We start from the raw sequence: 13,128 nt of genomic DNA, 5'->3' as shown, positions 1-13,128 counted from the left end.
TACTTATTTGTTTAACCATATTCATTAGTATTTACTGCCATTGTCTGTATTTTGCGCTTTGAACGCGTTAATTTGGATTTTGTATCGGGTTGTAAACGAGCGTGGTCGCACTCCCAACGTGCTTCGTATTTTGGTAGCCGGTGATCCTTACTCGAACCAGTACTTCTCGTGGATTGACCGGAGGGCTATTGAGGTCGCCGCATCTAGTGGGATTAGGATTGAGAACTTGTTTTCGCGGTCTGACAGGCTTGCCGATTTTGACGTTGCCATCGTGCACGTCGGCACTAACAACACCAGCGTTAGTGCTAGCGTGTGCATCAACAAATCTAGTCACGCTGCCGAGATGCAGGTTATGAATGACTACTACCGGGAGCTAAGCTTCCTGCAGCGTGAGTTTTGTCGCAAAGAGGGGTTCGAGTTCCTCGGCGGCTTGGCCAACGAGTAGCAGTGGATCGGTCGCGACTGCTCGGAACGGACGACAGCCAAGTGACAGCAGCCCAGCTCGTGACCACAACCAAAAAAAGAAAGCCCTTTTTATTTCCACGCGCCGCTCCTTCTATAAGCGCTCCATAAATGATGGTGTCCTCTGGCGAGCAATAAGATAAACACCATTACCTTAGTATTGCCCACTACATCTCCCCTTAAGATCTATAAGTCAGTCGCCTTGGCAGTCCAATCACACGACCGCAAAGTGTGCGTCTCAGCCGAAGCCCTACTTGCTGAGGCTCTGGCGATGATGCTGGTTGACCCTCACCAGGCCTAGACTGCTGTAAACTTGGTCCTGGATTTTGTTCACTGGCTGGCAGTTCCTCTGTTGACTGTTTTTTTGAGAAGGGGATTAGATGCTGACGGTTTCACTGCAGAGTTCCCCTGGGCGTTTCCACCACATATGACTGTGGTCACTGAGCGGGGCTGAGGATACTGCCTCGGCAATTGACGTCCTTAACCCACACGTCCTCCCCCAACTTCAAGGGGGTCGGAGGACTTGAAGTATGCCGGCGATTGTGGTTGTTTGCCTGTTGTGACGTGTTTGCGGCATCTCTTGCCTTGAAGTTCTGATGGCTTGGCAGTGATGGCTGAAGTCGTTCTGGTAGACCAGGAAGTCAAGTTAGTTTTCTTCCCATTAACAACTGGGCAGGAGAAACACCATTGACACCGGGTGTGTCTCGGTACAATAGGAGAGCCAGGTGTTGATCGGTGCTCTTTGCAAACAAGTTCTTCACGATACGCACCATGCGTTCTAATTTGCCGTTATTCTAGGCGTATCGCTGGCTCCTAGCCTCGTGGCGAAATCTGCGCCTGAGCAAAGTCTGCAAACTCGTGAGATGCAAACTGCGGTCCAATATCTGTCCGCACGACGTTCGGGATTCCATAGCAAGCCATGCAACTCTTGACAGCTGAGATGGCTGCTTGCGCAGATGTAGATCCGAGAGAGATGACCTCAGGAAACATTGAGTATACTCTGTTTCACCTTATGCTGTACCACAGCAAAGGCTAGAAGTGCGAGCTATTAGCGTTGGCAGCTGCCCTTGATGCACGAGAGCTTGTGCCGCCGAGATGTGCCCTAGAGCAAGGAGCTCGTGCTTGTAGCCTTTCCTACGGTACAACACAAAATGAAACAGAGTATAGTAGTCTACAATCAGAACATAGTCACATCCTTTTAGCTGGAACGTTCGGAATGGACGATGACGAAGAAACAGCAGCCCGTGATACCCCCAGAGTAACGGTGAAGTAGAGTGCATGGTGCATACCGTGAAAGACTTGTTTGCAAAGAACTCTGATCCATACCTGACTGTCCTCGTTGCAATCCAAGTCGGCCATTCCGCCGGGCTGGTGAAAGTGAATGGTGCTAAAGGATGAAGTCCCGACGCTCCGACGCAAACCACTTGGATATGGAGGTCACCTTCCGCCATAGTGACGGTGTTAGCCAGCTTCTGACACCACGTTAGGAACGGACGACGGCCAAGTAACAGCAGCCCAGCTCGTGACCACACCTAAAAAGAAGAAAAAGCCCTTTTATTTCGATACGCCGCACCGGTTCTTATATAAGCACTTTATAAATGATGGTGTTCTCTGGCGAGCAAAAAAAAAAACACCATCACCTTAGTAGCACCCACTATTGCAACGGTATCCACCCAAGCCAGATCGGCAGCAAGGTATGGCGTCTGTGCCGATGAGCACAAATATAGACATCGATCGCAAGGATGGCTACAGTAGTAGCCGTACAAGTGGGCGCCTGTGCATATTCACTTGCAAGGTACTTAAGAAAAAATGTTGACTGAGGTGTTTACAACGTGAAGGAGGCTTATTGCAGAAAAGGCACCGTGGGTAATGTGAGCTTTCGGTTGCACAACAAAAAATCCCCCCGGTGGTCTAAACATTCCTGTGCCCTCCGTTGCGTTTAGCACATAAACCTAAAAAAAAAAAATTTCTTTCAAAAATTTTTGTTTTTGAGGGTGAATGAAAATTACAATCACCCTTATACTCAGTGTTCACGAGAACTTGAAGTATTTGTTTTTAGTACTTTGCAAGGAAACTACAACTCCCTACCTCAAGTACATTCTCCAAACCTGGTCTTACTAAATTTGCATCGCTAAACGGTGCTAGGTTAACTCTGGAGAAATACTGCGAGGTGTATTCTTACCTAGCGAGGTGCATAAGCAGACGATGCAAAGCTTCATATTGTTTTTGAGAACAATGTCTTTTTCATCGTTCTTAGAAGACAACAGAGTTTTAGAGAACCATTTTTCAACTCTGATTTCGATATCATTGGTTCCGCTGGTATTAACTGCACACAGAATGTGTGCATCTGCATGTCATATTGTTACTGGAGCTGGAAAATGGTTCCTTTGACCTCTTAACCATACTTCGTCTCGGATGTTTCGTACAGCTTTGGGAAACACACAGGGACAAATGCATTGATCTGAGCACTGGTTTGTTTGTTGAGGGCTCAGGAAAATCTAGGCTCTTTCAAAACCCATGTGCCAACGTCCTTGGCTTTCCAAATAGTACCTACAACTTCTGAGGTAGAGTATAATTTTGCACCAACCTAACAACAAAGTGGTAGGCTGTTATCATACAAAAGTGTTGATTTCTTTCGAAACCTCTTCTGGCCATTCCTCTCAGAGGACTGGCAGTTATAAGTGCACGCAGTGTCATTCCTACTTGTTCTGGCCAAGAAGTACAAGTTTGAAGGTGTGAAATTTATGCTGCAGAAGGTAGGAGCATGGTACGGAGTAATGACTGCTGATGCTACAAAAATGCAAGCCATGTATAGCTCATCGGAGAGAAAAAAGTACTGGGTGGCCTCTTGGCTATGTCTTCCTCCCCTGAGAGTACCTGTGCACCTTGTGAAGCAGCTGCTGATCAGGTGCAGAGATGTCAGAGCAGGGCAGAGATGTCAAAATCTGCAGGCTGTCCTGTAACAGGTGCCTGCATGGCCTCTGAGGTCGTTCTGGACAGAAGCCAACCAGTTGTCACATATGGAAAGACTGAGCGGAGGCACAGAGGAGGCAAGCCTTCTGATGTGCCAGTGAAGTAGAGCCATGGTGCTGGGTTCAGGCTGGTTGGTGGTGTTTGAGTCCACAGCAAGGATTGTCAGGTAGGGCAAACCTGGGAGAGCATGCCTCTTGCTAGTGCAGAAGTGTGTCTGAAAGCCACATCTTCAAGGAGCACAGCTTCTTTGAGTGGAAAAGCTATACTCCGTTCCACCTTCGTTCCGAGCGCAGTGGACTCCACAAGCCATTCCAGCCGATCCAGCGCCAGGAGAAAATCGCGTGACCTGCCTGTTGGGCAGAGCAACACCTGGAGCTCAAGGTCACATGCCACCCTCTCAACGCTGGATTGGCTTTGATGGCTCCTATAGCGTCCACTGCGCTCGGACTGAAGGTGAAACGGACTATAGTGCGGAGGAGTGCCCGAAAACCACTCCTTTTGGAAGCACAGCTTTTGGAGGGAACGATGAGTGTGGAGCTAGTGCAGAGGAGTGCCGAAAAGTCGCTGTCGATGCTTTGGGTAGAAAAGCTAGTGCAGAATGCCTAAAACCACTTTCTTGGAAGTCTCAGCTTTTGCAGAGAACGGTGAGCATGAAGCTAGTGTAGAGGAGTGCCCAAAAGCCTCTTATTTGGGGAGCACAGCTCCTGTAAAGGCATGGGAGCAAGCAGCCGGTGCCACTGGCAATGCTTCGGGTGGGAAAGCTAGTGCAGAGAAGTGCCTAAAAGTCACTTCCTCGGGCAGCACAGCTTCTGTAGACGCTGGTAAGTGGGTGGCCTTTGAAGTGACTGAAACCAAGGTAGTGTGCCCTTTCCAAAGCACGGTGGGAGGAGGGAAGCAGCGTGGGTGAAGTACATTGAGCACGAAACAAGGGTCTTGCAGGCTGTGTAAGGCACTAAACCATACTGCCACTATTGCATCCTCCACCATTGCTTGGGATGGAGGAGACCTGTTCTTTGTATGTGTCTGATAATCCATTTTCTGGCTTGGGGGAGGACAGCCCAGCATGTGCGACAAAGAGCAGGGCCACTGGAGGCAAGCATCCTGCCACAGCCCTGCTGCAGAACCATTTTCCTTCAGGCCAAGTTTAGCAACTATCCAACCTATCTAGCAGCATTTGAAGACTGGACCAAAAAACTGTTGCATGTATTATAAAAAAAAAAAAAAAAAGTCAGACATGTTTACTAGTTCAATCTGATAAATTTAAGTACTCCATGGTTGAGTTCATCTAGTTAAACCAACAGCTAACTCCTCTGCCCAATGCGATGAACGAGAGCTAAATGAAAAATTTATCGATATTCAGGCGTTCCTTAGCAGTCTTACAACCTTCCCTAGCAACCAGATGCAGCTCTTGCCATAGTCTGTTGCTCCCTGTGCAGCTCAAGAGGATGTATCTCAGCAGCAGCTAATAGACAACAATCGGTGGGGCAACTTTTTCCGAAAAACTGTGCATTAGTTTTATCAAACGCAGGAGGCAGACCACAAAATGTGACAGTTATAAGAAAGCATGCACTTTCTAAAATGTTTCACAACAAGGCACTTCACCTTAGTATGATAGGGGCAGAGTTAATTCCTCTCTACAAAAGTTATTCACTTACTGAAAAAGAATGGGCATGTGTAAGATCCAACAGTTTCTCTGTCTGATAGTGTTATGAATATTGTGCAGTACTTAACACGTAAAACATTTCCACATTGGGGTGGTTTTCAAGCTGTTCTGTTAGCTGAGGGACTAAAATTCAAACAGGTGAGAGATGCTTTCATTCAGCTATTGCATACAAAAGTTCCAGACCATTGGCAGTGATGTGATACTTGTGCCAAAGTGCTACATTTGACCAAAATCTGAGGAACTCGGGCCAACATTGCGCCAAAACTTAATTTTAACAACTTGCAATTTGGCCGGAACGATAGGATTGTGCGAGTTTGCAGATCTTTAGAATATTACGTCATATAACATACTAACTCGGTCTGATTTCGCATCAAACACAGACATTACTCGTGTAAGCGAGTGCCATTGTGTTTTGCCCTTTTTCTTCTATTTTGCCGGGCGCATCCCTGAAGTCGCCTACGAAGCTCAGAGGGCACGAATGTTGTGTTCTTAAAGGCATGTGTTAACACCGACTCCTCGGCATGAGGGGTCTCAAACGTGGATTCCAGCGCTATGAAGATGCAACTGGCTGGCGTCGGACCGGATGTGGCATCTGCCAGCCAGGCGAGAGAAGAACTATACAGCAGTCTACCTGCAAGACTCTGAGCAAGAGCATTTTGCGATGGTGGTATGCAACCACCATAGTTCCCAAATTTGTAAATTTGGGAACTATGGCCTAAATTTGTACTTTCGACTCTATTAAACCCAGTGTTTTTTTAATTGCCAAAAGCTTAGTTGTCAAGACCTCATTTATTTTCTAGAATATATTTTATTTGAGACTATTTCTAACAATTGGAAGTTCCGCAATAATTTTCGCGTTCTGTTCTGGCGGGTTAGTTTCGTGGAGTGTGCTTCTCACCGCTCACTGGTATACTGCAGTGAAGCGACAACCGCGGAGTAGGCATCGCGATTTTGTGTCTTGCTTCGCTGCAGCGCACCTGTGTGCTAAGGGGAAAGCATGCCTCCAGAGCGAGACTGGACGATTTTTGAATAAAATTTGGCTTGTATGTATGATAGACTGACTGCAGTATTGTGGAGGTATCTTTTTCCAATTCTAGATTTAGCTAGGATACTTCAGTATTGCAAATATATTTATGTGGACTCTTCTTTAAGTTAATGTTTTATGCCAACTTTTTTGTTTAGTTGTCACTCTTATCTAGGTGTGAGTGAATTAGCAGCTAAATTACCAGAAGTAGGGAATGCAAGCTTGAGAAGAACCTTAACGAGTTCGGCGGAGTTATTTATAAGAAGGCATATTTATCATTTACAGGCCAATTTTAGGGGCAAAACTCCTTAGGGTCTAGCCTTGTCCGGCGTCCGTGCTCACATCGATTGCCATCCAATGTCTTCTTAAAAAAAAAAAAAGAAATAATGTTTGTGCAGTCAACAGGATTCAAACCTGTGCAGGGAGACCCCAATGGATTTCTAGTCCATCGCCTTAACCATTCGGCCACGACTGCGGGACGAGTAGGGAGCTCTGAGATGTGGTAGTAACTCAAGAGCTGGGGATGTCATGGATGAAACGTTGCATGTAGCTGCTCAACGTCTATACAGGAGAGGGCGCTGCTGTCAAATGCTCAAATGCGTATATAACCACGTTCCATACCACACATTCTATAACAATGCAACCCAAAGCCCAGCACTACCTATGAACAAAATCAGTATCATCAGCACCACCGAGAGCTTTGCCCCAATCAACATCATTCACCACGTGAAGATGCGGTCTTTTTTTTTTTTTTTTTATGAAGTTCTAGGTATAAAATATAACTGATGTTTCATAATCAAATGACAAGTGCTTTTTTTTTTTCTGTATTAAGAACTGCAGTTTCATTACAACCTCTAGAACTTGAAGGAAACAAATTTAGGCACTCAAAATTATTGTATTCTAGCATTATTTCACTGGGATTCCATACCTAAATTTACAATTCACCACAATTCATGCTGTCCTTCATCTGTCATCTTCTTGTCACCATGTCTGGTGCGTCTGCATGCAGGTAAACTGCTAGTTTTGCGCTTGAGGAAATCAATCCTGCTGTGCAATCGATGATAACAAAAGGTTGCACATAAGTGAGAAGGCAAACTAGACTCTGCCTAGTTGGACAGGTCAACACATGAATCTTAATATAATATTTGCAGTGCTGTGAATGAAAATGGAATCTGCGCTTGTGCTCCAAAAGTTCTTTTGGCTGCTCCAAGAGCTGCTCTAAAACGACTGAGCGATCACGTCACTGCATTGGCTCTCAGTATCAAACATTGGGTCACCTCCAAACTCTGTCTTTGCGTATGGTTATATTGACGATGTTCCTCCTGATTTTGTCAAGCAACTGTGCAGCATTCTGAAGTTACAATTGGCCACTATAAAACCTGCACAAAGTCGAGGCCAAGTCAAAGCTAAATTTGGGGGTTTTAAGTGCCATACCAACGACGGGCATCTGGCACGCCCCAGCGGAGGACTGAGGATTAATTTGGACCACCTGGAGATCTTTTGACGTGCAACCGAAAGCTCGGTTACACGGCGCCTCCTCCACAATAAGCCTCCGTCAGATTGCGGGCACCTCGGCCGGGATTCGAATCCGCCACATGGGGATCCGTAGGCCAGCGGTCTCGCCTCGGAGCCACCAAGGCGGCTCACAAAGTCAAGGCGGCGCTCTGTATTGTGGCTTATTCACAGTAGCTAACATGCAATACATAGAATCCGGCAAAGACCTTACCTCTGTAAGCTTCTGACAACAGTCAATGAGGACCCATTTACTAAACTGTATTCTAAAGGGAATGACGAGACTTTCCCATAATAAATTTTATAGTTTCTCAAGTGCGACCAAAAGACTTCGCTTATGCTGTTCATTGCTTGTGCAGGTAGCCTCTGCTTTGTGCTGGTGCTGTTGGCATTATTCAATGTGCAGGTTGTCCATCCCTCTTTCACGAGGAGTGTCTAGCCAGAAAACCTAATTGTGGCATACAGTTTTCATGCAATCGAGGAAGTATTGTCACTAGGATGCAGAAGAATAGGCAGAGGTTATCCTAAATGACTTTCAAGACCTTGAACGTTATTTACCATACCCGCCAAGTTCGGAAAAACCAAATCCGGGAGAATTTCTAAGCGGGGGGGGGGGGAAGGTTTTTTAAAAAGAGACATTGGCAACAAATGTAAATGAAGACAACTTCATTATATTTATATTGCACTGCTCATGCTAGCGAAGGACTGCTGCGCCTCGCTATCGTAGCAGCCGTTCGTTACGACGGCAAAAACTACTTTTTTAAGTGCGAGGAGGGAAGGGGGGGAATTTGAGTTTTTTGGGAGATTTTTCTGGCAATTGTACAAATTGGTCAAAATTCGTGAGTCTCCCGGGTAATATGGGTAACTTGGCAGGTATGATTTACCCTTGTTATGTTTATTGTTGTTATTCTTTACCTTTGTTATGTTTCCACCTGCATATTTCTTACTTTTCATTATTAGAGTTTGATATGAAAAAAACTGACTGATATATCTAAAAAGGCATGTGACCCTGTAATTAGTTGCAAATTATTATTACAATTCTGTTCAAACACTCATCGTGGCCAACAATTTCAATAACAATTGTTGTAAAAAAAAAAAACTTGCTCTCGAGACTAATAGGTGGATAATAACAGCTGTACCCTTTATAATGGGTGGCAGCTTCCACCACCTAGCCTAAAACATTAACAAAAACTAAAAGCATCATCCACTGCCTCCTCCCTCCGGCGAGGGAGTCACCAATTTTCCTCTGGTCAAACCTTGTCAGCGTCAGCTGATTCCTCGCAACACCGCGGTAAATGTTGGGACACAAGTTTAATGAAATAATTTGCAACTGGTTATCAGGTCACACCTTTTCATCTGCAACAGTGTGCCCTTTCCATTTCAAATACCCTCTTTTTTCACTTATATTTAGCATAAGAAAAGTACTATGTACAGCTGCTTATTCCTATGGAGGGCAAGACAAAAACAGCTTAGTAATTTTAATTTTTATGCTTTGGTGTATGCTGCTTTTAATGTCTTTCTTTTCTTTAATTTAGGTCTTTTGGAGCAGCCAGACTGCTAGAGAGTGCATGCTCTCAGGTGGTGGATAGAGAAATGTCTTCTGTTAGGAAGTTGTGAAAACAACTTCCTTCTACAAGATAGGCACTCATGCCCATGGATCAACAAGCTTCTTTTTTCTTTTTGTTAATGCTCCTTTTTCTTTTTAACTTGCATTTAGTTCATTTCTTATTTTGTGCTTGTGGTAGGTCTTGTTTTGTTGAAATAAACTTTTTGCATCCATTTCATTCATGCTATTCTTGTTGCAAAAACACCGGCGGCAACATTCGTTCAAGATAATGCTGCAGAACAGGTTACATTGAAGCAAAGCAGATGTGTCAAAGAGACTGATAATTGAAACAGTTAGCATATTAAACTTCACACTTCTTGGAAGGCTCACTGATGCGACTGCTGCGCCAAAGGCCTCAACCTGCTATATGCCGTTAAAATTAACCAAAATACTCTGATGAATTTGTGCCAACACTGCACGAAAAGCTCGACTTTTGCTCGCTATTTGAGAATTACTCGGAGCTTAGTACCTTGCTGGATCATTATGGTAGGATGATGCCTGTTCTCAAAAATACAGACTTGATTGGACTAACACACTATTTGATTTTACCTTCGTATCGAACAGGGACAGTACACTTAAGTTCCCTAATAGTCCTGATTACTTTAAGTTTGTTGAGGTGGCCACACTAGCTTTAGTGAGTGCACTTCTCGATAGGCTTTGGTGCACTCTGGAGAAGACACTCGTAGTGTAAACAGCAGTTTTGTCAGGTTTGCTTCCCTGCAACACACTTTCGTACTAGGAGAAGACTTACCTAATGAGCAGGGTATTAAGAAATTAAACATCTGGGATATGGTACATGTTGATCTGACAATAAAACCTTGCAGCAAAATTGCAAAAATTAACTGCAGCTATTATGTAGGTGTGCATGTGACAGGGCTGGGCAGAGGTACTACAAAAAGTATTTGGGAATACAAATACTGCGATACTTCCTTTTTGAGGCCCAAAATACAGGTACTGAGATAAATTTGCCTTTCATGTAACGGGATATCCCTGAGATACTTCTGCAAAACGGCAAAAAAAGTATTCCGGAATGCAGATACTTATAGAAATACATTTGTTCCCGAATGGTGCCACATGAGGAGGGTATAATTCGTGGTGAATATGAATGTTAATAATGCTTGTGCTCCTCTTTTTGTGCCATTTTAAGCACTACCCCTTTGCTCAAACTCTTTATTTATCATTATGCTGCTAGAAAAACATGTCACCCTCCTTGAACCACTTAGTTATAGAACGGTAAAGACTGCGTATCATGCCTGACAAAACGCGTCTGCCCAAAATGAACATTGTTTTGCCATGAGGGCGCAGAACCAGAGCAGCCGCCGCGTTAGGACTGGCGCTGTGATCGGTTTTCGGAGCGGAAGCACAGGGTGTCGTCTGCATCTGTTAGCTCTTGTTTCACCGCACCATGTTGTATGCTACATGTAATTATTCGCAGTTTGATGAGACCATTCGCATTTTCTTAGTTTTAATGTATAAAAACGAAGTTTTTTCTGTGGATGTTTCCTTACTATAGTCTGCTAAAAAGTATTATGTATGAAATGTGTTTGTCCAGATTCCTTCACATTTATTTAACAATAGTAAGTTCAGGCCAAGTCTCTAGAATTTGGCATTTAGATGATAGATGCGCAGCATCAGGATGATTTCACGTCTGGAGTTACTGGCGGCCGTGCGCAGTCAGGAGCGGTCACTTCGAAGACTAAGGCCTGACGAGAGCGTTTTGGCCAAAACAGTTATCAACCGTCACTTTGGTGTCAAGTTGAAGCATTTATTCTGATTCTCAAGAAAGATTGGCGTGGAACTAGCATGCCAATGCCGATTCTCTGCGTTTTTTCCCAGGCCCACTAGTGGGCGTCCACAAATACCAGCGGACAAATCATGCGGTATTATGCTCAGCTATGGGGCATGCAAGTGCCCTTGTATTAAATCCCAGACCTCTGCAATGTATCGGGATCGTCAGTCTGCATCCAAGAGCTACTCAAGGTGGGGGATATCAAGAGTGTGATACTTTTCCTGTGTCTTTTAAGAAGAATATGAACATAGCACCACATAGCATCAAAAAGAAACAATTTACACGAGTCAATGTTTCAACGCTTACCACAGGGAGCGAAACCTGTGCAAGCAGGTGCAGAAAACGCTTTCAGAATATCATAATTGAGCACATTCCTACCCTAGGTTAGGATCTTGATTCTGTGTCTACCATGGGTGCATTATTTTCATAAGTGAAAGGAAATGTAACCTCTCACTGGGCGTTATTGTTAAACATTGCAGACATTTGAGCAAGAGCTCCGAGAAATGGCACCACAAGCAGAGATGGGCGAGGAGTGTCATCTGCTCTTGTTGTCTGCTTCTGCAAAGACGCTGAACTGACTCTGGAGCTAATGCAAGCTTTTGAGGAACTGGGTCTGAACTCGTTTAGAACTGGGATGAATCGAATGTGCCAGTGTAGCGGCTGTGCAACTTCAGGGTGAATCGAATGCGCCAGTTCCTGCACTGCTGAACTAGTTCAGCCACTTCAGGCGAATCAAACAAACCTCTTACGATGTACACCCTCACTATAATAGTACCTTTAAATGTCAGTAGCAGACTTTCATTAGGCAACCACCGAAACGGCACCTCGTGTCAGATGCTGGGACGACCGGCATGACGCAGAAGAGCGCGAGAACACGCATGCCAGTGAGCACAACAAGAATGTCTAAACCACGCTCTGGAAACAAAAGGTAGCAACCTGTAATTACATGTACCACCCATCTCAATGCATGGCACGCCTGTCAAGAAAGCCGGTTTGGGCACGACGTCACATAGATAAGAAGTGCAAGACATCCTCTCATCGAGTTTTAAGCTAAGACACTGTGTGAAAAAATTGTCGAACTCTATGCATTTTTCATGAAAGGAATTTCTTGCTTTGAAACTCACAATGGCACATTTAAAATCTTATATTGTGACCTATACAAACGCATTTGATATTACTGGCGCGATACTTTTTCTAAGCATCAGAACTGTCTACTTAAGTAAAGGTGTCAAATGCTGTCCAGCTTCACCTCATTCATTCACGCAAGACAACTAAAGAGCTCGAACAAACATTCACTATATCAAAGCAGAAAAAATATGTAACTTCACATGTAAAAAAAAAAAACGTGTTTTCCTTGTGAATTGCAGTTTGATACTAATCAATGTTGCTGGCCTTGTCAGCAAAAAGCGGCTAAAGTGCTTAGCGAAGAAAAAGAAAAAAAAAACTGTGTTGGTATTTGCCCTTACAAGGTGCTTCATTTGCATTGCATGCCCTAGTTAAGTGTCTGAACATTACATGCCCCAGACACTGAAACGATAAATACCTCGTTGCCTGAAAAGCACGTTCTAGCTTCGTTCCGCAATTAGTTTCGCGAATTCGCCAAGCTTAGTAAATTCTAAATAGTTTTTTTCTGCACTTGAATGCTCTAGGGAAAAGGAGGGAATTAGAGTTCGATTTATACAGTTAAATTTTTGTAGGGATTGTTGACTTTGCCAAGTGTTAGCTACAAAATAATGCATTCGTCAAAAAAGCATAACACTTCAAATGAACTATTTCGCGAATTGAAAACAGCAGCCCAGATTCGACACATACGAGCGGTCAAAAATACACGGCATGAGAACGACGCAGCAACCGGCAACGTCACAGGAATTTCATAACAGCAGAGAAAAAAAATTAATTACACCCCTTCGCTCGGTACAACTATGATTTTATTATGTATAAAGCAACACAAGAGTTTCAACTCACCAACGCAGGTTCGATGTAACGTTCAGCCTGCATGGGCCGCTGGGTAAAAGCAAGGAACTTTCGTCTACTAGAGTATAGTTATGACATTTATTCCATTCCTGATGCGCTTATCGATCTTTCAACGAACCAATTCG

At 44.3% G+C, this 13,128-nt stretch overlaps 1 protein-coding gene across 1 annotated transcript; it reads right to left on the bottom strand.

The window, feature by feature from the left end:
- Positions 1–213: 213 nt before the first annotated feature.
- Positions 214–13,128, bottom strand: LOC121838054. Its single transcript, XM_042294041.1, has 3 exons — positions 12,995–13,128; positions 1,789–1,994; positions 214–1,087 (listed from the first exon to the last, which is right to left on the bottom strand). The coding sequence occupies exons 1-3, from the start codon at positions 13,025–13,027 to the stop codon at positions 943–945; spliced, it is 384 nt and encodes a 127-aa protein (XP_042149975.1). The 5' UTR covers positions 13,028–13,128; the 3' UTR covers positions 214–942.

This window comes from Ixodes scapularis, unplaced genomic scaffold (assembly GCF_016920785.2).
Source record: "Ixodes scapularis isolate PalLabHiFi unplaced genomic scaffold, ASM1692078v2 PGA_scaffold5__190_contigs__length_132052651, whole genome shotgun sequence".
NCBI classification, from domain to species: Eukaryota; Metazoa; Arthropoda; class Arachnida; order Ixodida; family Ixodidae; genus Ixodes; species Ixodes scapularis.
Note: the sequence above shows the minus strand (reverse complement) of the source record. Positions and strands in the feature narration are given on the sequence as shown.

Excerpts from the sequence above, each read along its gene's own strand:
- LOC121838054 (XM_042294041.1), bottom strand. The coding sequence starts at position 13,027 with ATGCAGGCTGAACGTTACATCGAACCTGCGTTG. Across the intron at positions 1,995-12,994 it reads GTTACATCGAACCTGCGTTG|GTGTGGTCACGAGCTGGGCT; the intron begins GTGAGTTGAAAC and ends TCTTCTTTTTAG. Across the intron at positions 1,088-1,788 it reads ATTGCAACGAGGACAGTCAG|AACGACTTCAGCCATCACTG; the intron begins GTATGGATCAGA and ends CTGGTCTACCAG.